The 27,233-nt window shown below is 40.9% G+C and overlaps 1 protein-coding gene across 3 annotated transcripts; it reads left to right on the forward strand.

The window, feature by feature from the left end:
• Positions 1 to 26,208, forward strand: LOC104084857 (sodium/pyruvate cotransporter BASS2, chloroplastic). 3 transcript variants are annotated; one of them, XM_070185593.1, is made up of 13 exons: positions 1 to 439; positions 593 to 707; positions 782 to 896; positions 1,292 to 1,333; positions 1,414 to 1,527; positions 1,609 to 1,671; positions 7,073 to 7,200; positions 9,428 to 9,509; positions 9,831 to 9,882; positions 10,019 to 10,116; positions 10,224 to 10,382; positions 25,593 to 25,682; positions 25,781 to 26,208. In XM_070185593.1, the coding sequence occupies exons 1-13, from the start codon at positions 349 to 351 to the stop codon at positions 25,856 to 25,858; spliced, it is 1,227 nt and encodes a 408-aa protein (XP_070041694.1). In that variant the 5' UTR covers positions 1 to 348; the 3' UTR covers positions 25,859 to 26,208. The 3 variants fall into 3 exon arrangements, with proteins under 3 accessions (XP_070041694.1, XP_070041693.1, XP_070041695.1); XM_070185592.1 differs by having other exon boundaries at positions 108 to 439; positions 1,414 to 1,671; XM_070185594.1 differs by lacking the exon at positions 25,593 to 25,682 and having other exon boundaries at positions 108 to 439; positions 25,749 to 26,208.
• Positions 26,209 to 27,233: the final 1,025 nt, after the last annotated feature.

Below are 27,233 nucleotides of genomic sequence, written 5' to 3' on the forward strand. Positions count from 1 at the left end.
TGTGGGCATACAACACACCTTCTAGTTGTTCCAACTTTTCATAGTTGGCTATGTGGGAACAGCATGTAGGTGTCCAACCAGGTGACGGTAGCACACTACCCCATAGTCAAAATACAAGCAAACGACATTTAGAGGGAGGGGGGCCATAATTATTTACGATCGTTCTTCAAATATTTGGATAATCCCGATATCTTCCTTGTGTGGTTCATTGGTTTCAACGACTTTTAGAATCTGCTATCTTGGACCCCATCTCTCACTTTTCCAAAACAAAACCCCTCATGCTAATCAATATAGCTTCTACTTGAACCCTCAATCTTCCTTCATACTGTGCTTATCTAATCAAATCAAATGGCTTCTTTGTCCAGATTTATTGTAAAAGATTGTAAATTGCACGCACTTCACAGACCAAGTTATGCTCCAAGGACTCCCACCCATTTTAGTATGTGGAATCTTACTTGTTTAGTGTTCTGTTCATTATTTAGTTGCAATTTTGCTACTGTTGAGTATTGATACGATTGTTGATTTTGGCATTAACTTAGAAACCTTCTTTTATTAAGCCTAACTAATAGTTATATTGAATGTCCATTTTAAGGTATAAGAAGTGGACATGAGACTGGAAGATGTAATTTGTTCATTCAAAATAAGCACCAAATTTCAGATGTTGCTTTCCCAGTTCAATCCTCATTTATTGGAATCACTTCACTGCGGTTAGTGCTTGAATCAAAGCTCCTTGTTTATTCTTTTGTTCATTTGGAGTTACAAAAGCTTTTTGGTCCATTAGGAATTCAAAAATATCTTGCAAGGCAGCAACAAATGTGTCTGGAGACTTACCAAGCAGTGGAATGAGCCAATACGAAAAAATAATTGAGACTTTGACCACTCTTTTTCCTCTCTGGGTATATCCTTTTTTCTCCATTTTAAAGTAAATATTTACTACTCCCTCCGTTTCAATTTACACGAGGTAGTTTGACACGGCACGGAGTTTTCGAAAAAAAAAAAAGACTTTTGAAACTTGTTGTCTTAAAAGCTTAAGGGATAAAAGTTTTGTAGGACCATGACATTTGTGTGGTTATAAAAGTTTCTCATTAAGGGTAAATTAGGTAAAATGAAGAGTTTGAATTATTTCCAATTGTAGAAATATGCCATTCTTTTTGGAACGGGCTAATAAGGAAAGTGTGTCATCTAAATTGAAACAGAGGGAGTATATTTTTTTAATATATCATTTTTGTTAGCGGCCTTTTCATAGTACAGACCATTTTTTTGAAATTGTGCAGCTACTCAATGTTTGCAGGTTATATTAGGTACAATCCTTGGTATCTATAAACCTGCCGCGGTAAATTTACTAGTTTTTCTTTGCAATTCCATTTATGATAAATGAATAATTTCAACTGATAGGACACGAGAATCTTACAGGTCACTTGGTTGGAAACAGACCTGTTCACTCTTGGTTTGGGATTTCTAATGCTTTCGATGGGCTTGACACTAACATTTGAGGACTTCCGACGATGTTTAAGGAACCCATGGACTGTAAATAATAACTTGTTCATGCTCCCTACTATTTCTTTCTTATTAAGTACCAGCAGACACCAATGGTTGCTTGGTTTGCAGGTTGGTGTTGGATTTCTGGCTCAGTACTTCATCAAACCACTTTTAGGCTTTGCAATAGCAATGGTATGTCTTCTCCTACTTCAATGGGTTACTCGTTTTGTCTACAGATGATTTAAATCAAGTTGAAGTCGTAATAAAATTTGTATAATACACCTTATATCAAAAACACGAAAAAAGGATAATACATCACTGTCGAATGTTGTTCCCAAAATGTGTATCCTTGTGTTCTGACTTGGTGAGACTCAATACTCTTTGACTCGAACGAAACCACTTTAGGGTAGTGAATGAAGATCAGCTCCATTACACCGGAATTATCTTATGTGAGCCAATAGAAGGCATAAAAAAGCCCGAATAGTCTATTTCAGAAATATTTATTACCCTTATTATTCTTATATTAAGATGTAAGTTAGTTAAACATAATAGGGAAACTTCGTCAATAGTATATGTACCTCAACAGACTCAATAGAGAAGCATATGAAAGTTTGATTGATAAATTACTCATGTGAGTTGTATCTTTTTATGTCACGACCCAAACTCCAACCAGTCGTGATGACATCTAACCCAACCGGCTAGGTAAGCCAAGTAACATTCAACACAACTCATTTGAGAATAATTAAGAGTAAATGAGTAAAATGACTAAATTTTCTATACAAACTCTCAAGAATTGGTAGTACAAGTCATGAGTTTTTAATACTTAGAATTTACAAAGTTGGTACGAAATAAATACACCATCTGTCCAAAATATGCATAAACATAATTTCAAAATCTAAAGCTACCAAGGACAAGTAGCAGCTAGCATCGGAACGCAGGTACATCTTCAATGTCAGCTCCAGCCATACACAGCAACATCAACTCCAAGATCTGCATGCAAGGTGCGAAGTGTAGTATGAGTACAACCGGCCCCATGTACTCAATAAGTAACAAACCTAACCTCAGGTTAAAAGCAGTGACGGGCTCGAAAAAAACCCGGTGAGAGTCCAACATCAATAGCCAATGACAATTCATAATAATGTAAAATAGACAGCAATAGTGAATAACTTGAGAGATATTATTCTCGGCTCGTTCACAGTTACGGGTAGGGGTGTCAATGGTTCTGCTCGGCCGGTTATTTTATAAAATTTGTACTATACAAATTTTTCGGTTATTCTATTATGTATAACCAAAATTAAACTTTCCGAAACCGTCCCAATCATGTTGGTTTCTCTTCGCTATCGGTACGGTTCGGTTAATTTTCGGTATTTTTTTAAATGTCATGTAAAAGTCGCTAGTAAAAGTAAAATGCAATAACATATATATTTTTATAGGACTTAGCAAAACTCTCTAGACAGTTTTACTGTTTAAATGGTGATGAATTAAGAAAACATGAAAGATGACCATAATATAGATCCATCAACTACTCTACAACAGTATAAAAGAAACTAAGCAAAGACAAAAAAAAGAATCACACGAATAGAAAGATATTAACCAAGTTGAGACTCAAGAATAAAGTCTATAGAAGATTAAATATTCAAAAAGATAAATCTAAATCATACAAAAGGAAACATATTCAATACATTTAGTTTGCTATTCATAATCGCTAGAATACCTTGTGTCTTGCTAGTGAATATGCTGAAAATAATTTTGTTTCAGTAGGAGCAACATAATAGGTTTGGGAATTAGAATTTTGATTTTAATTACTTGTTGGCTTATAATCATATTTATAATTTCAAAGGCCAAGAAAAATTTAATGCTTTATTATTTTTAAACATAATATATAAATATATTTTTTACATGTATATTTATTCGGTACGGTTCGGTATTTTTTCGGTTTATTTTCATAAAATAAAAAACCTACCCTAATTATTGGTACGGTTATAGATTTATATAAAAACCTACGATTTTATTAAAAGAAACCTAAAAATCGGTTTGGTGCGGTGCGGTTCGGTCGGTTTAGTCAGTTTTTTAATAACTATTGACACCCCTAGTTACAGAGAGTAAACATGCTTTTCTAGTATAACCGTTAACGTTCAAATCTTTCACTGAAATCAATTAAACACGAGTTTATCGAAAGAACTGTATTTTTCCCAATTACAACATCAGATAAACCCTTTTTGTTTACCAATTATCATGCTTAAAATACATCTCTATGCCTGCATGGCAAGTATACATGCCAAGTAATCAAATGTCATATCACCGTCTAGCATGAGAAAGGTACATCTCTATGCCTACATGTCAAATATACATGTCAAGTAATCAAATGTCATGTCACTGGCTAGCATGAGGAATATATATCTCTATGCCTACATGTTAAGAAATCAGTTTTCACAGTGGAATCATTAAGTACACACAATCTTAGCACACTCCATGTGCCTGGCTCAAATGCCCCAAACAATATTACCGTTGATCCATTAAAATAATCACACTTAACATTGTACAAGTGCCTGGCATAACTGTCCATCATCGAGCACGTGTATATGACACTGTGTTTGCCCCACTGCTGGCATGTCAGACTCCGGAGGGGCGGATCCTGCCCAAGCGCTAATCATAATCATATAACCCTATAGTGAGGCCTGGTGCACGCGTCGCCCCAAAATAATAACACTTAGCCCAATATGGACCTGGCGTACGCGTCACCTCATAATTAATGCCAAATCGGCTCCATGGCCCAAACTCAGTCATTTACCATTTAAGTCTCAGATAAACACATCTCACGATACTTAGTTTATCAGTGTTATACATAGGAGGCATCAACATGTGAGGAATCAAATAAGAAGTAGTGAGACAAAAATATCATACACGGATATAGCATCATGACTGAGAACATGTGTACAAATAAGGCAAATAACTTATAAACGGCAAGAATAGCCCTATCAAGTCTCAAACAAATAGCACATAGCCTAGACATGATGTCTAACATGAATCACAGTTCAAATAACCGAACAAGTAGGGAAAACATATGTATAATAAGGTATGATAGCAAAACAATTCTAGTAATAGTCTAAAAGCCACCTCAAATCAGGAACACACCGTGCACGTACACATGCCCGTCACCTAGTGCATACGTCACCCCAATACCTTTCATATAACGTATTTCTAGGGTTAAATACCCTTAAATCCAAGTTTAGATATGTTACTTACCTCAAACAAGCCAAATCCAATACCGAGCAAGCCAAACAACACTCTAGAAACGCCATCCCGCACAAATCAACCTCCGAACGACTCGAAACTAGCCAAAAGCAACTCAAAAATATCAAATAATGCTATAGAAAACAAACCCAAGCAATAAAGGTCGAATTTTTAGTCAAATACTCAAAGTCAACCAAAATGTCAAACCCGGGCCCGCACCTCGGAACCCGATAGAACTCGCAAATTCCGACAACCCATTCGAATACGAGTCCAACCATACTAATTTCACTCAAATCCGACCTTGAATCGATGTTCAAAACTCAATAATTCACTTTATGAAAGTTTAGACAAAACCCCCTAATTTTTCTTTCAAATTCATAATCAAAATGCCAAAATCAAAGATAGAATTATGGAATGTAATCAAAATGGAGTAAAAAATACTTACTCCAATCCATGCGGTGAAAATCACCTTCAAAATTGATCAAATCCGAGCTCCATAACTCAAAATATGATAAAATGACCAAAGCCTTCGAGATAGAGTACTTATAGATCTGCTCCAGATATACTCTTCGCGAATGCGGAAGAAACATCGCGTTCGCGATGAACAAAAATGCACTGTCACAAAATGCCTTACGCATTCGCGACACTTCCCGCGCAAACGCAATGCCCACAGACGCCGCACAACGCGACGCGACCCGCGTCTCACGGACGCGAAGAAGGGTTCTCTAGCTCCCAGCTTACCAGCACGAACACGACTTCATAAACGCGAACGCGAAGCTCAAATTCCACAGTCTCCGCAAACGCGTCTTAATACTTGCGGAGAGATAAAACAGCCCAGCCCAATTTCCTCTACGCGATCGCGAGCCTAGCTCCGCGATCACGATGCTCTGCAGATACACCAGCAATCAACAACACAAAATCCACCCGAAATGGTCCGAAACCATCCCGAAACTCATCCGAGCCCCTCAGGACCCCGTCCAAACATGCCAACAAGTCCCAAAACATAACACAGACCTACCAGGGGCCTCAAATTATACATAACAACATCAAAACCACGAATCGCACCTCAAATTAGGCTTAATGAACTTTTGAACTTTCAACTTCCAAAACTCGTGCCGAACCATATCAAATCAACCCGGAATAACCTCAAATTTTGCACATAAGTTTCAAATGACATAATGAACCTATTCCAACTCCCGGAACAACAATCCGAACCCGATATCATCGAAATCAACTCCCGGTCAAACCTATGAACTTTCCAAACTTTCAAATTGTCAACTTTCGCCAATTATAGCCAAAACTTTCTAGAAACATCCAAATGCAAATCCGGGCATACACCCAAGTCCAAAATCACCATCCGGACTTAACAGAATCATCAAAACTTCGATCCGGGGTCAAATACACAAAAGTCAAACTTGATCAATTTTTCTAACTTAAAGCTTCTAAGATGAGAATCATTCTTCCAAATCAATCCCGAATCACCCGAAAACCAAAACCGACGATACTCACAAGTCATATTACACCATATGAAGCTACTCATGACCTCAAACCACCGAACTGGATGCAAATGTTCAAAACGACCGGTCGGGTCGTTACATTTTATCCTTTGAAGAATGGCCATATCTTCTTCATTTTTTTATTTTTCAATTCATGCTTCTAAAGTATATTAGTCCTCTCTTATTTTTGCTATCATTGTTTGCTTTAGCCGAAGGGGAGCCTTGGAGCAAAGGTAAAGTTATCTTCGTGTGACTTATAAGTGACAAGTTCGAAGCCGTGGAAGCAGCAAGCATTAGTGTAGGCTGTCTACATCACACACCTTGAGGTGCGACCCTTTCCTGGACCCTGCGTGAACGCAGATGCCTTGTGCACCAGGATTGTTTGCTTTATCCCTATTTGAAGGGGGTCCTTGGCGAAATGGTAAAGTTGTCTCAGTGTGACCTATAGGTTACGGGTTTGAGCCGTGCAATCCGACCTGATGCTTGCATTAGGTTAGACTGCCTAGGTCCTTCCCCGAATCTTGCGTAAACGCAGGATGCTTCGTGCGCTGGGCTGCCCTGTTTGCTTTATCCCTTGTTGTGAATTTTCTGTTAAAGCTAGTTCTATTAGGATCACACTACGTTCTACTATCTATAATTTATGATACCGCTTCTGTTGCCAAAGAGAAATTATTTAACCTCTAGAAACATTTTTTGATATATGTATTCAAGTTTAACCTTACTAGTTGAGCATGTTGATACTGTTATTCTCTCTGGTTGTGTTTTTTGTTCCTTAGCAAGACTAACTCTTGATTCTGCTTTCTAAGATTACTTTTGTCAGCTAATACTAATTGTTCTCTTCCTCCAATTGGTATGATTTGTAGGCTCTAAAGTTGTCTGCCCCACTTGCAACTGGTCTTATCTTGGTGTCATGCTGTCCTGGAGGTCAGGCGTCAAATGTGGCAACATATATCTCAAAGGGGAATGTAGCACTTTCTGTTCTTATGACTACGTAAGCAGAGATTGTGAATGTAGATTTAATGTACTCCCTGGGAAGTTTTTATTGTCAATAAGCTTTGCTATGATTATGCAAGCTATTCTTGTTATAGATGTTAGCGGCACTCAATGCCCAATATAGAAACTAAAGTATGACTAATTTATAATGCAGAAGAAGCCACCATAGAAGTCGAAGTTAGGCAAGTTCAAGAGTGCAATTTTCTGTGCTTAGCAAAAGTCATGGTTACCAAGTTAGATGCTAAACCCAGGTTACCAAGTTAGATGCTAAACCGTCACCAAATTGGAAATTTATCCTGTATTGCAAATGAACTTGCCTAAGAAAAAGTTGTAGCTGGCAACTACTTTGCTGTAAGATATTTCAAGTTGGGATAGTCAATACAGTTTCTGAGGTCTTTAAGAAAGCAGTGCACCTACACTTTGACTAAAAAAAGGGCAGCTCGGTGCACAAATCATCCCGCGTTCACGCAGGGTTCGGGGAAGGGCCGCACCCCAAGGGGTATGATGTAGATAGCTTACCTTAATGCAAGCATTAGTGGCTGCTTCCACAGCTTAAATCCGTGACCCACGAAGACAACTTTACCGTTGCTCCAAAGGTTCTCTTCTGCACCTACTCTTTGACTATTATTTTAAATTCATTTAAAATGAAATATTTATATAAAGATGATCCGCCTTTTTGCTTTGTATCCAAGTGTTGAGCCCATTTAAACCTAATATTGACTTAATTTGGTTTTTAAAAAAGACAAGGGACATGTTAAAACTAAGTTGATCTGAAATTTTGTTTGCCAATGCAATCTACAATATATCAGATTGTTGCTTTTGAGTGGTTTCTCCTCCCTAATGATAGGAGGCCATTAATCCAGGTTAAAATTTCTTTAAACTTAAGACAAAGATTATCTAGCTTACAACCATCATAATTAAATGAGAAATGACTCAAAATTCCTATGTTCCTGTAAAGTTCTTCGTTTATTTGATAAAGTAGTTATTCATTGTGCGCTCCTGAATAGTTGCATGTCTTGTGACATTGGAGATACATGTTGAGGTAGACTCTATTGCTAAGTTGCTCGGACTCTTTACTTTCGGTGCCACACCCCTGTTGACACAACGTGGCTGTGGGTGTAAGTGTGAGTGTTGGATCCGCACTGGATCTGGTCAATCGATTTTGGGTATTTTGATCAAGATGGATGGAGAAATTTGGGACAGATATTAAGATTTTGAAATCAAAACAAAAGGTATGGTGAAATTGAAGAAAATGGAATTACCTTCTATATAGAAATTTATTTGTTAGTCCTTTTCTTTTATCTCCTTCTCGGATTCCCCTCTTGATCAATATTTCTCCTTCTCGAAATAACTTGTTAGTCTTCCACATAATGTCTCATAACTTAGACATATTTTATAATTCTATTTTTAGATATTTTAGCCGAATCCCCGCACCCGTATTCGTACCTGGATTCGTACCCCCGAATCTTAAAATTTAGATAATGAAGGATCCGACCTTTAGATCCTCCTCGTATCGGACACCCGCACCAGAGTCCGAGCTACTTAGCTCTGTTGTGCACATTGTGGCCATAAATGCTCATGAGGGTGAGGGCGTGTTTGTGGTATCTGGCAAAAGCCTGACCAGCTGATTGTTAGCCGATCAATGAACTTAGTGTTTTTCCTGAGCATTTTTCGTTGCTGTAGAGGATAGAGATCTGCAATGCATGATTAGCAGGACAGTGATTGTAGCAAGGTGGTAGTTCCACCCATGGAGATGTAGCCCTTTAGCGTTTTTTTTGTAATCAATAAATCAAAAAATTAAACTAAGGGTTGCATTTCCAGAGAACTATTGCCTTACTACAATGGTTGTCTTGGTACTATAAATAGAGAGTGCAACGGATGAAAACGAAAACTTGTTACTATGCTGACAGTGGTCTCCTTTGTTATGTCTAGGATGATTTCTGGCAGATGAAAATTCATTACGGGAAAATGAATGACTGCATGTGAACTTTCAACCGCTATACTTTAGCTTCCTTGGTAATGATGCCATAGTTTTTTAAGCCTGTAGAAAGTGATGGCTGTTGAGGAGAAACAGACCTATGCTATTGCTCAGTGCAAAATTAGGTTCACCTAGACAAGAAATTTGCCATTGGCATATAAAAAAAATGTAGACAACTAATAAGCTAATGACCAGAAACTTTCTTAGAGAAGTTGGTGGAGTAAGTGCTTCTATGGCATCATTGCAGGTGTTCAACTATTGGAGCTATTGTGATGACACCACTGCTTACTAAGCTTCTTGCTGGTCAGCTTGTCCCAGTTGATGCTGCTGTAAGTTGACCTGTGCTGATGTGTTCAATATTTGTTGCATTTATCATAATGCGTCCATGTGAAGAGCTTGATGTATGCAATATCAGTGACATTTATCAAAGTTTATCCCATAAATGCATGTATACAATGGAGAATTTCTGAAATATGCCTTGCACAAGCACCAAAACATTTTCTGGACTCGTCACCAGGCTAATTTGGAGCCTAACAGCGTCAAAGTATGGCTGTTTAAAGTTAGATTTTTCCAAACGAAGCTGATAGCCCTCTTAAAATTGCTCAGATAAAGACTTTCTTCCAATCAATCATCTTCCATTCTCTTTACAGGGTCTTGCTATAAGCACCTTTCAGGTTGTGCTAGTGCCAACAATTATTGGAGGTAACTGGATATTTTAATACTTTCCGTCTTTTTTAATAGTCTAACACAATGGAAAATTGTATTTATGCTGATCTTGCTTTCGTAGAGCTTCAAATAAGATATGCCTATATTAATTCAAGTTTACTTTGTTTTGCAGTTCTATCAAATGAGTTCTTTCCTAAATTTACCTCAAAAATCATCACCATTACACCTTTAATTGGAGTTATTTTAACCACTCTTCTTTGTGCAAGCCCGGTAAGCTTGCATAATTTACTGGCTAGTTTTAGTTGAAGGCATAGTAATGTTCCTTTTCTCTCGCAGATACTACGCTAACCCAGTTTCTATATTTTTTTCTTCTGAAGATCGGGCAAGTGGCAGATGTGCTGAAAACTCAGGGTGCACAGTTACTCCTTCCAGTGGCAGCCTTGCACGCTGCAGCATTTTTTCTGGGTTACTGGCTTTCAAAATTTTCATTTGGTGAATCAACTTCCAGAACCATTTCCATAGAATGTGGAATGCAGGTAGTTATCTTCTGTACTTCTCAGCATAGCGATGAACTAATCTCTGTAGCCACTCTAATACCTTATACCTGTCTTGTCTTTTCTTTTCTTTTGCTTCATGTAAGTCCAGATATACTTTCCATACTATCATCAATTCCTCTGGTTGAGCTCCATACATCAGAGCATATTAAGAAGCATATCTGATGGGTGTCCGATAGTGAAAATGACAAGTCATGCAAAATGCTAATATATAGTATTTCACTATTTCCAGAGGTGGAAAATTGTCTTGTTTTTTGTCCCATTGAAGCATCATTAATCTGTGGTAGTTAGCTATATAAGATTCTGCTGCTGCTACTTCTTACTAACTCGCTTTCCTTCCCTAGGTGGGGGAGGGACTTTGTCACGACCCAAATTCCACCTTAGAGGTCATGATGACACCTAGTTTCTAAAATTAGGTAGCCGATCACTTACAACAATTAAATCACTAAAGACATGGTATAACGAAACAAGGTTTAATATAGATGCGGAAATAAAGGTGATACAAGCCAACACGGGGATAATCACAACATATCCTCAGAACTAGGTAATATAGAGTCACGAGCTCTAACTGAATACATAGAAATATCTCAAAATACAATACTGTTCGGATAGAGAATTGACAATATAATTGTAAGGAAATGACTCCAAGGGATTGCAACGATCAAAGCATCTCTACTTTGAATTCTCACGATCAAAGAAGTTCTCACTGCCTGGGTCGCTACCTCCAACACCTGGATCTGCGCAAAAATGTACGAAAATGTAGTATGAGTACACCACGGTCCGTACCCAGTAAGTATCAAGACTAACCTCGGTGAAGTAGTGACGAGGTCAAGTCATGCGATACTCATTAGTCAAAAATATCCTGTGCAATAAATCAAGACCGACAACAAAAGTATAACAGAAAACAATAATAATAACCTCATCAGAATAAGTGATAACAGTTCAATGCAAGTAAAGGTTCAGTTTCAACATCAAGTCACACAAAGAAACACACACACATAGCACCTTGTGCCCACATTTTTTATCACAACAGCAACACCCACTCGTATCGCTCCGCCCTGACAATAACACAATAGCCACCCGTATCGCTCCGCTCTGACAATATCACTATAGCCACCCGTATCGCTCCGCCAGACAATATCACAATAACCACCCGTATCGCTCCGCATCACAATAACAGTAAAATGCCACCCTTATACACCGCACAACAGCAATCAATCCACAGAACAAGTCTACATGTGCCACAATATCACAAAGACAACAGTACCATAGTTTCCTCACGGATATGAGATCATAATTTATCAACAAGGTGCACAAGAACATGAAAATGGTAAAATACGGATGGGTTTTTAACAAATAAAGTATTACCATGGCTAAAACAAGTGTAATGATCTCGTTCACATAGCCACAAAGTGATGAAGCATATTCCTTATACAATTTATCCCCGAAATAAGGCATATTAATAGCCTAAGGTCTATTCCGGTTACAAGCCACACATAACACTCGTGTACACGCTCGTCACCTCGTGTACATGCTCGTCACCTCGTGTACATGTTGCTTTTCACCTCATACAAAATAATATCGAAACCACGAATTGCACATCAATTCAAGCTTAATGAATTATTTCAAAATTCCAATTTCCAAAATTACGCCAAACATGCCTAGACTCGGAATGACCTCAAATTTTACACATATGTCACGACCCCAAATTTCCCTCCGTAGGATGTCGTGACGACACCTAGTCTCTAAGACTAGGTAAGCCTAACAAAACATGCGGAATAACCGAAATAATAATAATTTAAATCTCAAAATATCCAAAACTATATATATAAAGGAAATCTGCAACCCAACATGTACATCTCCCAAAACCCGGTGAAGTATAAGTCAGAAGCTCTAGATACAGTGCGGAACGCACCTATACATCACTGTCTACAAAAATATAAAGGAACAAAAAAAGAACAGGATAGAAGGGGACTCCGAGGCCTGCGGACGCGGGCAGGTGTACCTTGAAGTCTCTAAAGCAGCAACACAACGCACTAATATCGAGGCTGATAGGATGTACCTGGATCTGCATAAAAACATGTGCAGAAGCATAGTATGAGTACACCACAACGGTACTCAGTAAGTGCCAAGCCTAACCTCGTTAGAGTAGTGACGAGGTCAGGTCAAGGCCCTACTGGAGATAATAAGAAACAAGACAGAAAATATAATGATATAATGCAAATGACAGGGAAGTGAACAATCAAGAATTTACGGGAAATAACAACACGGAATCAAGCAAAGCTAATACAACACGAAAGGAAAACAAGAATTTTACATGTTAAGGAAACAAGAACCAAACAATACAACAAATAAAGAAGAACGGGGCACTCCCGAGGTACCGCCTCGTAGTCCCAAATCGTAAAAGCAAATCACAGTCTTTCCTTATATCACCGCGGGAGCCTTTATATTTGGTTTTGAAAATTATTTTTTCCGAAATAGTATCCCGCTTTTTAGCCCACCTTATCACACCGCATGGCTTCTAGTAGTTCCCCTACTAGCCACGCGTATCAAGCCCACCATATCTCAACGCATGCGTTTCAACACCCAGACCTTATACCACCGCATAATAATCACAACGGCATGGCAGAAACCTCGTGCAACAACAACAACCGCACGACAGAAACCTCGTGCCACCAATAACAACCGCACGGCAGAAACCTCGTGCAAACAACCAAACAATCACTTCAACAATAACACGAAAGCCAAAGCACAACAACTAAATAAATGATATTTGAAGGATAGCAATTTCAAGTAAAGAATTTCCACAGTTAAGTAATGAATACGAAAATCAAGAAAAGCAAGTAATTCAATTAAACATGTGATACAAGTTGCAAATAGGAGATAAGACAAGTAGACATGTGAAATTAGGCTAAACATGATGACTATAACGTAGTAAAGTAACTCAATTAAGGCATAAAAAGGAAACTACGTAGCAAAAACCGGAATTTTAACATTTAGCCCGTGTACGCACTCGTCACCTTGCGTACACGACCTTCACATATCACAACTATCACCAAATACCAGATCCTTAGGGAAATTTCCTCCACACAAGGTTAGACAAGTCACTTACCTCAAACCACGCTTAATCAATCAATTAGAAGGCCTTTCACTCGATTTTCCAACTCCAAACGGCTCGAATCTAGCCAAAATAATTTCATACTATAAATATAACTATAGGAAGCTAGTTTAAATAATGAAATAATGATTTTTGCAAGAATTGGAAAAATCGCTCCAAAAAGTCGACCCGAGCCTACACCTCGGAACCCGACCAAAATCATAAAATCTATACACCCATTCGATATCGAATCCAACCATACAAGAATTATCCAAATCCGATATCATTTAGCCTTTCAAAACCCAAAAACTTGGTATAAGAACTTCTGCACTTTTTCCCCAATTTTGAACTCCAAGACCATAATTAAAAGGTGAATTAATAGTTGATTCATGGGAATTAATAAAAAACGAGTTAAGAATCATTACATAAATGCTTCTTCTGAAAATCCCTCAAAATCTCGCCTCAATCCGAGCTCTCAAACTCCCAAAAATGAAAATGAAGCAAACCCTCGAAAAATCCTCTTTTCTGCCCAGTTATGTTGCACCTGCGACCTTACTGCCGCATTTGCGGCTCCGCACCTGCAGAATTTCCATCGCATGTGCGGGTATGACCAATCCCAGCACACTTCGCATCTGTGAGGGCAGGTCGCACATGCGTATGCGCGCCTGCGGCGAGTAAGTCGCAACTGCGCTTCTGGCCGCACCTGCGTTCTTCTCCGTCGCAGAAGTGACGCCGCTTCTGCGGAACAATTGCCGCACCTGCGAGCCATGCCTGGACCGCCCTCTCCGCTTCTGCGTTCCACTGCTTGCACATGCGAGTCCGCACCTGCGGCCAACTTCTCCGCATGTACGATGACACCAGAACTGGGAGCTTCAGCATTTGCACAAGTCCAAATTTTGTTCCGATATCGATCAGAATCACGCCCGGAACTCCCGGGACCCCATCTGAATTTACCAACTAGTTCCAAAACACCTAACAGACTTATAGCCTGTTTGGTCAAGCTTCTAAAATCTACTTATTTTGAAAAGTGTTTTTGTCAAAAGCGCTTTTCAAAAAAGTACTTTTGGTGGGAAGTAGTTTGTGTTTGGCTAATTAATTTGAAAAACACTTTTGAGCAACAATTAGTGTTTGGCCAAGCTTTTAAAAAGTGCTTTTAAGTGTATTTATATCAAAAAGTGCTTTTGGAGAGAAGCTATTTTTTCTGCTTCTACTCAAAAGCACTTTTTTTTTCTTCAAAAAGTTTGGGCAAACACCTTAATTTTGGCAAAAAAGTACCTTTGACTAAATAAAGCACTTTTGGCCAAAAAATAAGCTTGGCCAAACAGGCTATTAGTCGAGGCCTCAAATCATCTCAAACAACATAAAAAACACGAATCGCACCATAATTCAAGCCTAATGAACATATATATTTTTAACTTCTACATCCTATGCCGAACCCTACCAAATCAAGTCCGATTGACCTAAAATTTTGCACACAAGTCATAATCGACATTACGGACCTATTCCAACTTCCGGAATCGGAATCCAACCCCGATATCAAAAAGTCCACTCCCAGTCAAACTTTCCAAAAATCTTCCAACTTTCCAACTTTCGCCAATTAACGCCGGAATGACCTACGGACCTCCAAATCACATCCGGACACGCTCTTGTGACCAAAATCACCATACGGAGCTATAGGAACTATCAAAACTCCATTCCGGAGTCATTTTCACATAAGTCAAACTACGGTCAACTCTTACGACTTAAACTTCCAATTTAGGGACTATGTTCTCATTTCACTCCGAAACTCACCCGAAACCAAAACCAAACATCCCGGCAAGTGACCTAACCACAAAATGAAATAGAGGGAGCAATAAATAGGGGTATCGGGGCTAATACACTCAAAATGACCGGCCGGGTCATTACATCCTCCCCTCTTAAAACAAACGTTCATCCTCGAATGAGTATAGAGACATACCTGAAGTGGTGAAAAGATGAGGATAACGGCTACGCATATCATGCTCGGTCTCCCAAGTCGCCTCCTCGACTGGCTGACCCCTCTACTGGACCTTAACTGAAGCAATGTTCTTCGACCTCAACTTTCGGACCTGCCTGTCCAAAATGGCTACCGGCTCCTCAACATAAGATAGATCCTTGTCCAACTGGACTGAGCTAAAGTCATACACATGAGATGGATCGCCGTGATACTTCCGGAGCATAGAAACATGGAACACTGGATGATCTGCAGCTAGACTAGGTGGTAATGCAAGTCTGTAGGTCACCTCTCCAACCCTCTCAAGAATATCAAAAGGCCCGATATACCTAGGGCTCGATTTGCCCTTCTTCCCGAACCTCACAACACCCTTCATGGGCGAAAGTCGGAGCAAGACCCGCTCCCCAACCATGAATGCAACGTCGCGAACCTTTCGATTCGCATAACTCTTCTGTCTGGATTGGGCTGTACGAAGTCGATCCTGAATCAATTTAACCTTTTCCAAAGCATCCTGAATGAACCAAGTCTGTACCCAATAGCCTAGCCTCACCCGGCTCAAACCAACCCACCGGAGACCGGCACCGCCTACCATACAAAGCCTCATACGGGGCCGTCTGAATATTCGACTGATAACTGTTGTTGTAGGCAAACTCCGCAAGCTGCAAGAACTGATCCCAAGAACCCCCAAAATCCATCACACACGCATGCAACATATCCTCCAATATCTAAATAGTGCGCTCGGTCTGTCCGTTCGTCTGAGGGTGAAATGCTGTACTCAACTCCACCCGAGTACCTAGCTCATGCTGTACGGCTCTCCAGAACCGCGATGTAAACTGCGTACCCCGGTCAGAGATGATAGATACCGGCACGCCATGAAGCCTGACAATCTCGCGAATATAAATCTGAGCCAGCTGCTCTGACGAGCAAGTAGTCATTACTGGAATGAAATGAGCTGACTTGGTCAATCTATCCACAATCACCCAAACTGCATCGAACTTCCTCTGAGTCCGTGGGAGGCCAACAACAAAATCCATAGTAATCCGCTCCCATTTTCACTCCGGAATCTCTAGCTTCTGAAGCAATCCACCCGGTCGCTGATGCTCATACTTCACTTGATGACAATTTAGGCACCGAGATACATACTCCACTATGTCCTTCTTCATTCTCCTCCACCAATAATGCTGCCTCAGGTCCTGATACATCTTCGCGGCACCTGGATGAATGGAGTACCGCGAACTGTGAGCCTCCTGGAGAATCAACTCACGTAAGCCATCTACATTGGGCACACATAGCCTGCCCTACATCCGTAATACTCCGTCATCTCCAATAGTGACCTCCTTGGCATTGCCGTGCTGAACCGTGTCCTTGAGGACAAGCAGATGGGGGTCATCATACTGACGCTCTCTGATACGATCATAAAGAGAAGACCGAGAAACCACACAAGCCAAAACTCGGCTCGGCTCAGAAACATCCAATCTAACAAACTGGTTGGCCAAGGAGGCCTGAACATCCAAGGCTAATAGCCTCTCTGCTATCGGTAGATATGCTAAGCTGCCCAAACTCTCCGCCTTGCGACTCAAGGCATCGACCACCACATTTGCCTTCCCGGGATGATATAGAATGGTGATATAATAATCCTTAAGCAACTCTAACCATCTCCGCTGCCGCAAGTTAAGATTCTTCTTTTTGAACAAATACTGTAGACTCCGGTGATCGGTGTAGACCTCACAAGGGACACCGTACAAATAGTGCCGCTAGATTTTCAAGGCTTGAACAATAGCTGCTAACTCGAGGTCGTGGACATGATAGTTCTTCTCATGCACCTTCAGTTGTCTAGATGCTTAAGCAATCACTTTACCGTCCTGCATCAACACCGCGCCGAGACCAGTGCGCGACGCATCACAATACACAGTATAAGACCCTGAACCTGTAGGCAATACCAATACTAGGGCTGTAGTCAAAACAGTCTTGAGCTTTTGAAAGCTCTCCTCACGCTTCTTGGTCCACCTGAACGGAGCACCCTTCTGGGTCAATCTGGTCATAGGTGATGCAATAGACCAGAAGCCCTCTACAAATCGACGGTAATACCCCGCCAAGCCAAGAAAACTTCGGATCTCCGTAGCTGAGGACGGTCTAGGCCAACTCTGCATTGCTTCAATCTTCTTCGGGTCTACCTTGATCCCCTCACTCGATACTACATGGCCCAAAAATGCCACTAAATCTAGCCAGAATTCACACTTCGAAAATTTTGCATATAACTTCTTTTCTCTTAAGGTCTGAAGCACAGTCCTCAGGTGCTGCTCATGATCCTCCCGCCTACGGGAGTACACCAGAATGTCGTCAATAAACACAATGACGAACGAGTCAAGATAGGGCTGAAATACACTGTTCATCAAGTGTATGAATGTCGCTGGGGCACCCAAAAGACATCACAAGGAACTCGTAATGTCCATACCGAGTCCTGAAGGCAGCCTTTGGGATATCTGGCTCCCGAATATTCAACTAATGATAGCCTGAACGCATGTCGATCTTAGAGAACACTTTGGCACCCTGTAGTTGATCAAATAGGTCATCAATATGTGACAATTGATACCTGTTCTTCACTATAACCTTGTTCAATTGGCGATAATCAATACACATACGCATAGAACAATCTTTCTTCTTTATAAATAAGACTGGAGCACCCCAAGGCGACACACTGGGCCGAGTGAAGCCCTTATCAAGCAACTCCTGCAACTGTTCCTTTGACTCTTTCAACTCCGTTGGGGCCATACGATAGGGTGGAATAGAAATGGGCTGAGTGCCCGGTAACAAATCAATACCAAAGTCAATATCTCTGTCGGGCGGTATGCCCGGAAGATCCGTCGGGAATACATCTGGATAATCCCTCACTACCGGAACTGACTCGACGGTAGGAGTATCAACATTGACATCTCTCACATATGCCAGATACGCATCAGACCCCTTCTTTACCATCCGCTGAGCCTTTAGAAATGAAATAACCCTACTAGGAATATAATCTAAAGTACCTCTCCACTCTAACCGCGGTATACCTGGCATAGCCAACGTCACCGTCTTGGCGTGACAATCAAGGATAGCATGATAGGGCGACAACTAGTCCTTGCCCAAAATAATATCAAAGTCTACCATACTGAGCAACAGTAAATCGGCTTTGGTCTCAAAACCACTGAGAACAACTAAACACGACCGATACACACGGTCAACAACAATAGAATCTCCCCACAGGTGTAGACACATAGACAGGCGAACTCAAAGAATAACGGGATACGCCCAAATACGGAGCAAAATAAGATGACACATGAATAAGTGGAGCCTGGATCAAATAAGAGTGACGCATCTCTATGACAGACCAGAACAATACCTGTGATGACAGAGTCGGATGCAACTGCCCCTGTCCTAGCAGGAAGAGCATAATATCTGGCATGGCCTCCCTTCTAGGGCGACCTCTGCCTGCCTGACCTCCACCTCTAGCTGGCTGTGCAGGTGGGGTGGCAGCTGGTGCGACGACCATGGACTGAGAAGCCTGAGGACCCGGTGGAATACGCGGAGCCTGAGTAGTCTGTGGAGGTGCACCCTTCCTGAATATGGGCAATCCCTCACCATATGACGAGTGTCACCACACTCAAAACAAGCTCTCAGAGGACGTGGCTGGTGTGTCTGGCTCGGGCCTGATTGGTTGGACTGACCGCTGAAAGCACCCCGTGCAGGAGGTGCACTAGATAATGGCGGTGCATAGTAGGGAGCCTGAGGCCTAGGAGTGGCCGGAATACCGCTGGAAGCTGGAAGTGCTGAATGAACAGGACGACTCACATAGCCCCTACCATGACGAGCTACAGCTGGGGCACGAGTACCACTATATGTGCCAGACTCTCGAGACCTCTTGGCCTCCCTCTCCTCTCTCTCCCGGGTCAGCATACCCTCCAATCTCCTAGCGATTCCCACTACCTGCTAGTATGCGATGTCCATCTCCAACCCTCGGGCCATGCTAAATCTGATACCGAGGTTGAGCCCCTCGATAAATCGACGGACCTGCTCTCTAACAGTAGCAACCAAGGCTGGTGCATGCCTAGCCAAATCACTGAACCGGACCACGTACTCCGACAGGGTCATAGAACCCTGGCGCAACTACTCAAACTCTGCGCGCCATGCATTTCTGAGACTCTGGGGAACATACTCCCTTAAGAACATATCCGAGAACTGAGTCCAAGTGAGTGAAACTGCTTCGGTCGGACTACCCAACTCATATGCTCGCCACCACTGATATGCCGCTCCCCTAAGCTGGAACGTAGTGAAAACAACCCCACTAGACTTCGCAATACCCATAGTACGGAGGATACGGTGGCCCTGCTCAAGAAAGCCCAAGGCATCCTCTAACGCCAAGCCATTGAAAGTAGGAGGGTGGTACTTCTTGTACCTCTCGAGCCTGAGCTGCTTCTCCTTAGAAGCTGCTGCCCTAACCCCGGGCTGAACTGGGGCTACCGGCTGCACTGGTATGACCTCTGGGACCTGGTGAACCTGGACCCGCTGCTCTGGGGTACGACCGGCGGGAGTCTGTGCTCCTCCCCTGGCCTAAGATGTGGCAGGAGCAAGTGGGATCAACCCCGCCTAGCTAAAGTGCCGAACATTCTCAGAAACTGGGCGAGAGTCTCCTGGAGAGCTGGTGCAGTAACAGGCGTCTCGAGTGCCTACCTTCTAATTGGAGCTACTGGTGGCTCCTCTGTAGCAGCTCGTGCAGGTGCTCTGGCTGCACCACGTGGACGTCCTCGGCTTCTACCCCGTCCCCGGCCTCTTGCGGCTATAGCAGGGGGCGCGGGTGCCTGGTCATCTGATCCAGCTATACGTGTTCTCACCATCATCTGTGAGAGAATAGAAAAACAGAAATTTAGAATCCGAAGTCAAAGATTTCGCACGATAAGGAATCAAAGAAGTGAAGCTTTTCCTAACAGTTCTATAGCCTCCAGAAGATAAGTACATACGTTTCTGTATCGATCCGCGAGACTCTACTAAACCTGCTTGTGACTTATAACACCTATGAACCTAGAGCTCTGATACCAACTTGTCACGATCCCAAATTTCCCTCCGTAGGATGTCGTGACGACACTTAGTCTCTAAGACTAGGTAAGCCTAACAAAACATGCGGAATAACCGAAATAATAATAATTTAAATCTCAAAACATCCACAACTATATATATAAAGGAAATCTGCAACCCAAAATGTACATCTCCCAAAACCTAGTGAAGTATAAGTCTAAAGCTCTAGATACAGTGCGGAACGCTCCTATACATCACTGTCTACAAAAATATAAAGGAACAAGAAAAGAACAGAATAGAAGGGAACTCCGAGGCCTGCGGACACGGGCAGGTGTACCTTGAAGTCTCCAAAGCAGCAACACAACGCACTAATATTGAGGCTGATAGGATGTACCTGGATTTGTACAGCAGAAGCGTAGTATGAGTACACCACAACGGCACCATTAAGTGTCAAGTCTAACCTCGGTAGAGTAGTGACGAGGTAAGGTCAAGGCCCTACTAGAGATAATAAGAAACAAGACAAGATATAATGATATAATGAAAATGACTGGGAAGTGAACAATAAAGAATTTACGGGAAATAACCACACGGGATCAAGGAAAGCTAATACAACACGAAAGGAAAACAAGAATTTTACATGTTAAGGAAACAAGAACCAAACAATACTGCAAATAAAGAACAGGGGCATTCCCGAGGTACCGCCTCGTAGTTCCAAATCGTAAAAACAAATCACAGTCTTTACTTATATCACCGCGGGAGCCTTTATATTTGGGTTTGAAAATTATTTTTCCCGAAATAGCATCTCGCGTTTTAGCCCACCTTATCACACCGCATGACTTCTAATAGTTTCCCTACTAGCCACGCGTATCAAGCCCACCTTATCTCAACGCATGCGTTTCAACACCCAGACCTTATACCACCGCATAATAATCACAACGGCACGGCAGAAACCTCGTGCAACAATAACAACCGCACGACAGAAACCTCGTGCCAACAATAACAACCGCACGACAGAAACCTCGTGCAGACAACCAAACAATCACTTCAACAATAACACGAAAGCCAAAACGCAACAACTAAATAAATGATATTTCAAGGATAGCAATTTCAAGTAAAGAATTTTCACAGTTAAGTAATGAATACGGAAATCAAGAAAAGCAAGTAATTCAACTAAACATGTGATACAAGTTGCAAATAGGAGATAAGACAAGTAGACATGTGAAATTAGGCTAAACATGATGACTATAATGTGGTAAAGTAACTCAATTAAGGCATGAAAAGGAAACTACGTAGCAAAAATCGGAATTTCAACATTTAGCCCGTGTACGCACTCGTCACCTAACGTACACGGCCTTCACATATCACAAATTATCACCAAATACCAGATCCTAAGAAGAATTTCCCCCACACTAGGTTAGACAAGTCACTTACCTCAAACCACGCTTAATCAATCAATTAGAAGGCTTTTCCCTCGATTTTCCAACTCCAAACGGCTCGAATTTAGCCAAAATAATTTTATACTATAAATATAACTATATGAAGCTAGTTTAAATAATGATTTTTGGAAGAACTGGAAAACTCGCTCCAAAAAGTCGACCCTGGCATACGTCTCGGAACCCGACCAAAATCATAAAATCCGAACACCCATTCGATATCGAGTCCAACCATACAAGAATTATCCAAATCCGACCTCATTTAGCCTTTCAAAACCCAAAAACTTGGTCTAAGAACTTCTACACTTTTTCCCCAATTTTAAACTCCAAAACCATAATTGAAAGGTGAAATTAACAGTTGATTCATGGGAATTAATCAAAAACGAGTCAAGAATCTTTACCCAAATGCTTCGTCTGAAAATCCCTCAAAATCTCGCCTCAACCCGAGCTCTCAAAGTCCCAAAAATGAAAATAAAGCAAACCCTCAAAAAATCCTCTTTTCTGAGTTATGTCGCACCTGCGACCTCTCCACACCAGCTGAATTTCCATCGCAGATGCGGTTATTACTAAGCCCAGCACACTTCGCATCTGCGAGGGCAGGTCGCAGCTGCGCATGCGCGCCTGCGGCGACTAAGTCGCACCTGCATTCTTCTCCAACGCTGAAGCGACGCCGCTTCCGCGAAGCAATTGCCGCACCTGCGAGCCATGCCTGGACTGCCCTCTCTGCTTCTGCATTCCACTACTCGCACATGTGAGTCTGCACCTGCGACCAATCCCTCCGCAGGTGCGATGACACCAGAACTGGGAGTTTCAACATTTGCACAAGTCCAAATTTTATTCCGATATCGATCCGAATCATACCCGGGACCCCGTCTGAATATACCAACTAGTTCCAAAACACCTAACAGACTTAGTCGAGGACTCAAATCACCTCAAACAATATCAAAAACACGAATCGCACCCGAATTCAAGCCTAATGAACTTATAGATTTTTAACTTCTACATCCGATAACGAGCCCTACCAAATAACGTCCGATTGACCTCAAATTTTGCACACAAGTCATAATCGACATTACGAACCTATTCCAACTTCCGGAATCGGAATCCAACCCCGATATCAAAAAGTCCACTCCCGGTTAAACTTTCCAAAAATCTTCCAACTTTCTATCTTTCGCCAATTAACGCCGGAATGACCTACGGACCTCCAAATCAATATCCGAACACGCTCCCATGACCAAAATCACCATACGGAGCTATAGGAACCGTGAAAACTCCATTCCGGAGTCGTCTTCACACAAGTCAATCTACGGTCAACTCCTACGACATAAACTTCCAATTTAGGGATTATGTGTCCCATTTCACTCTGAAACTCAACCGAAACAAAAACCAAACATCCCGGCAAGTCACGTAACCATAGAATGAAATAGAGAGAGCAATAAATAGGGAGATCGGGGCTAATACTTTCAAAACGACCGGCCGGGTCATTACAACACAAATCATAAATCTCCACACAAACCTATTCCATGGCTCGAAATCCCAAACAGACATCGATAACCCCAAAGTCAACCATGGGTCAAACCTATCAACTCTCCAAGGCATCAAACTTTCAACTTTCGCCAATTTGAGCCAAATCAACCTAGAAACCTCCGAATCCAATTCCAGACTTACGCCTAAGTCCAAAATCACCGTCCGGACCTAACAGAACTATCAAAACTCCGATCCGAGGTCAAATATGCAAAAGTCAAACTTGGTCAACACCTCCAACTTAAAGCTTCTAAAATGAGAATAATTCTTTCAAATCAATCCCGAACCACTCGAAAACCGAAACTGACCATACACGCAAGTCATAATACATCATCTACTCGCCGCCTCAAACCACCGAACGAAAATGCAAATGCTCAAAACAATCGATGGGGTCATTACAGACTTTGCTCAGAAAATGGAACTTGAATGAACTTTGTTGCAGAAGTGTCACGACCCAAAATCTCACCTAGTCGTGATGGCATCCAACGCCAACATGCTTGGTAAGCCAAGAAATAAGTAACACAACTCGAAAGGAAATCATTAATAATCAATAGATAAAATGACAGAAACTCCAAATTTCACCTCCATTCGGCTTAAATCTAGGAAAAAATAACTTAGTAACATCAAACAACGCTATTGGATTCAATTCCAAACAATAAAGTTTCAATCTTTACCCCATTCTCAAAAAGCAACAAAAGTCAACCCCAGGCCTACACGGTCGAAACACCAGTCAAGGGGTAGATCCCGACTACCCATAACCCCACGAGTCTAAATATGTGATTAGATTCGAAAACCGAATCCAAATCGACTCTCAAACCTCCAAATTTCATTTTCCAAAACATAGTAAAAAACTCTCGAAAGTTCTCTTCTAAATTCTATAATCTAGGTGTAATAATTCATGGGGAAACAAGATATAATATCAAAATCAAGTAGGAAAAACTTACCCTCTAGCCTTGTGTGAAAACCCCCCTAAACAATCGCCCCTCTCCAAGTTTAGGGTTCAAAATATGAGAAAATGGGTTTAAGCTTCGAAATACACCACTTATAACCAGCTTCAGATGTCGCAAATGCGACCTCAGGCTCGCAAATGCAAACCCCCACTGACCTAACAGACGTCACAAATGCGACCACAAACATTGCAAAAGCGAAGTGCCCCATCCCGCCATGTCGAAATGCTATCAAAATACTTCGCAAATGCGAAGTCCCAACCTGACAGCTAACATCGCAAATGCGAAGAAGTCCCTCGCAAAAGCGAGGTTCCCTACTCGAATCACACCTGGTGCCTCGTCCAAACATACCAACAAGTCCGAATACATTATCCAAACTAATCCGAAGGCTCGAAATATCATCAATAACATCAAAACCAAGAATCGAACACCAAAACTCATCATACAACCTTCAAATTCAAGAACTTCAAATATTCACAATCAAGCGTTCAATTCATACTAACTTAACCCGGAATGAAACCAAACTTTGCACACAAGTTCCATATGACAAAGGGAACCTATTTCAAGTTTCGGAATAACAATCCGAACCCGATAGCCTCAAAGTCAACTTGTGGTCAAACTTATGAAATTTCTAAACCTTCAAATTGCCAACTTTCGGCAAAAGAGCCAAATCATCATAGGTACCTCCAAATTCAAATCCGGACATACGCCTAAGTTTACAATCACTATATGAATCTATTGGAACTATCAAAACACGAATCTAGGGTCGTTTACTCACAAGTCAAACCTCGGTCAACATTTCCAACTTAAAGCTTTCAAATTGAGAATTATGCTATCAAATCAATCCCAAACTTCCCAAAGATCAAAACCAACCATATGAAGCCACTCGAAGTCTCGAATCAGAGAACGAAATGCTAGAACTCAAAACGGCCGGTTGGATCGTTACAAGAAGCTGATCACCTTTTGTTTGTAACTTTTGGTGGTCATATTGTTCACAACATTGGTTAATTATGCATAGTAAGTTGTCATATCTGTAATAAAGAGGGCTATCATCTTTTTTGAAAGGTTATCCAATCTTTTGATGATTACAATTAACGGAAGTCATTTTGGTGAACCCCAAACTAGAGTGGAAAATATGTAACTCTTTTCTTATTTATGTGCGCACAGAGTTCTGCACTCGGATTTTTACTTTCCCAGAAGCATTTCACAAACCCTCTTGTTGCTGTACCTTCTGCTGTTAGCGTGGTCTGCATGGCGGTAGGACCCTGTGCCCATATATTTTCCTTATACATATTTATACCCTACATTTCTTGTCTAATGTAGGGATGTTCTCTCATCGTTACCATGTTTCACAGCTTGGTGGAAGTGCTCTAGCTGTGTACTGGAGGAACCAGCCAATTCCTGTTGATGACAAGGATGATTTTAAGGAGTAGGACCTCCGCTGCTGCTGCTGCTGCTGCTGCTTTTTGTCGTCGTTAGTTTGTTAGATGAAGTTAAAAGCTCAATCATGTCTATTATGCAAAGGCATGGCTGGGTAGCTTGCATTTCTTGGCTGAAGCTGTAGCTGAAGCTAAATTTTGGACCTTAGAAAGTTCTCCAATTTAATATGTTAGAAGCATAGCACTAGAGAGCCTTCCAAAATATTTTAAATATGTATTGGGCTACCCATGGCATTGTAAGCAAAATTTAGAAGGCTGTGCTTGTAATGTTAAACTAGGAAATTTCTAGGACTCTTGGTTTACTGCATCTATTTATTGGAATAGATAAGATTATGTTGGATGAAGGACACGAGCTTGAATTAAAAATGTTGAGCCGGGGGGGGGGGGGTAAAGTGTAGTTATACTGTTATAGCTTGTTTGGCAAAGTTTTTGGGAGGTCAAATTTTTTTTTCCTTTAAAAAATGCTATTTAAAAAAGTTGGAAGTGTTTGGCCAAGCTTTTAGGAGAGAGAAAAAAGTGCTCAGAAGCAAAAGTTGTTTTTACCTTTTCGCGAATTTACCTTTGGCAAAAACTTTTGAAATACCAAAATAATCCTTCTTACTTTGCTCTAATGTTTATGCTATTCTAATTGCAATTCTTGGGAACTCTCCTCGTGTATAAATATTTCTTCTTATCTTTAGGGTAAATTTTTAGTATTTAGTGATTTTTTGGGGTGAATATCTTTTATATTTATTGAAATTGTTTTGATATATTTAAATTATTTTGAAAGAGTAAAAGCACTTTTCAATTTTATTTTCATATTTTGCTTAATAAAAATGAAAAACTTAATTATAATCTTTCATAATAAATATTTTTAATTATTTATCTACTTAAAAACTATTGATTATTTATGCAAAAATATCCTTGGTCGTAATTTGACACGAAAAAGAGACTTTTGATAATTTTGGCCAAACATAAATAACTGTTCGAAAGTACTTTTTAAATTGATTAGCCAAACACAAATTGCTTTAAAAGTATTTTTGAAAAAAAGTTTTTTTTTGTTTAAAATAAGCAGATTTTAGAAATTTGGTAAAACATGTTATAAATTCAAAGACAATGCATTAGCACCATCCTTAAATCAGTCTTTTTAAGTAAGGCCTTAACAAACAAGTGTCTCTCTCCTCATCTAGACTTAATTTTAAAGATCTCTCCTATGTCACAACTCAAAATCAACGCCGTGATGATACCTAACCCAACCCGCTAGGTGAATCAACATACATACACGATCATAACAATAATATAAAGGAAGTCCAATTGGCATGATAGAGATAATAGCATGAATAAGTCTGAAATCAACATCCAAGCGCGGGATACTACATAAATTCCCAAA

The sequence above is a fragment of the Nicotiana tomentosiformis genome, chromosome 9, assembly GCF_000390325.3.
Source record: "Nicotiana tomentosiformis chromosome 9, ASM39032v3, whole genome shotgun sequence".
NCBI lineage: Eukaryota > Viridiplantae > Streptophyta > Magnoliopsida > Solanales > Solanaceae > Nicotiana > Nicotiana tomentosiformis.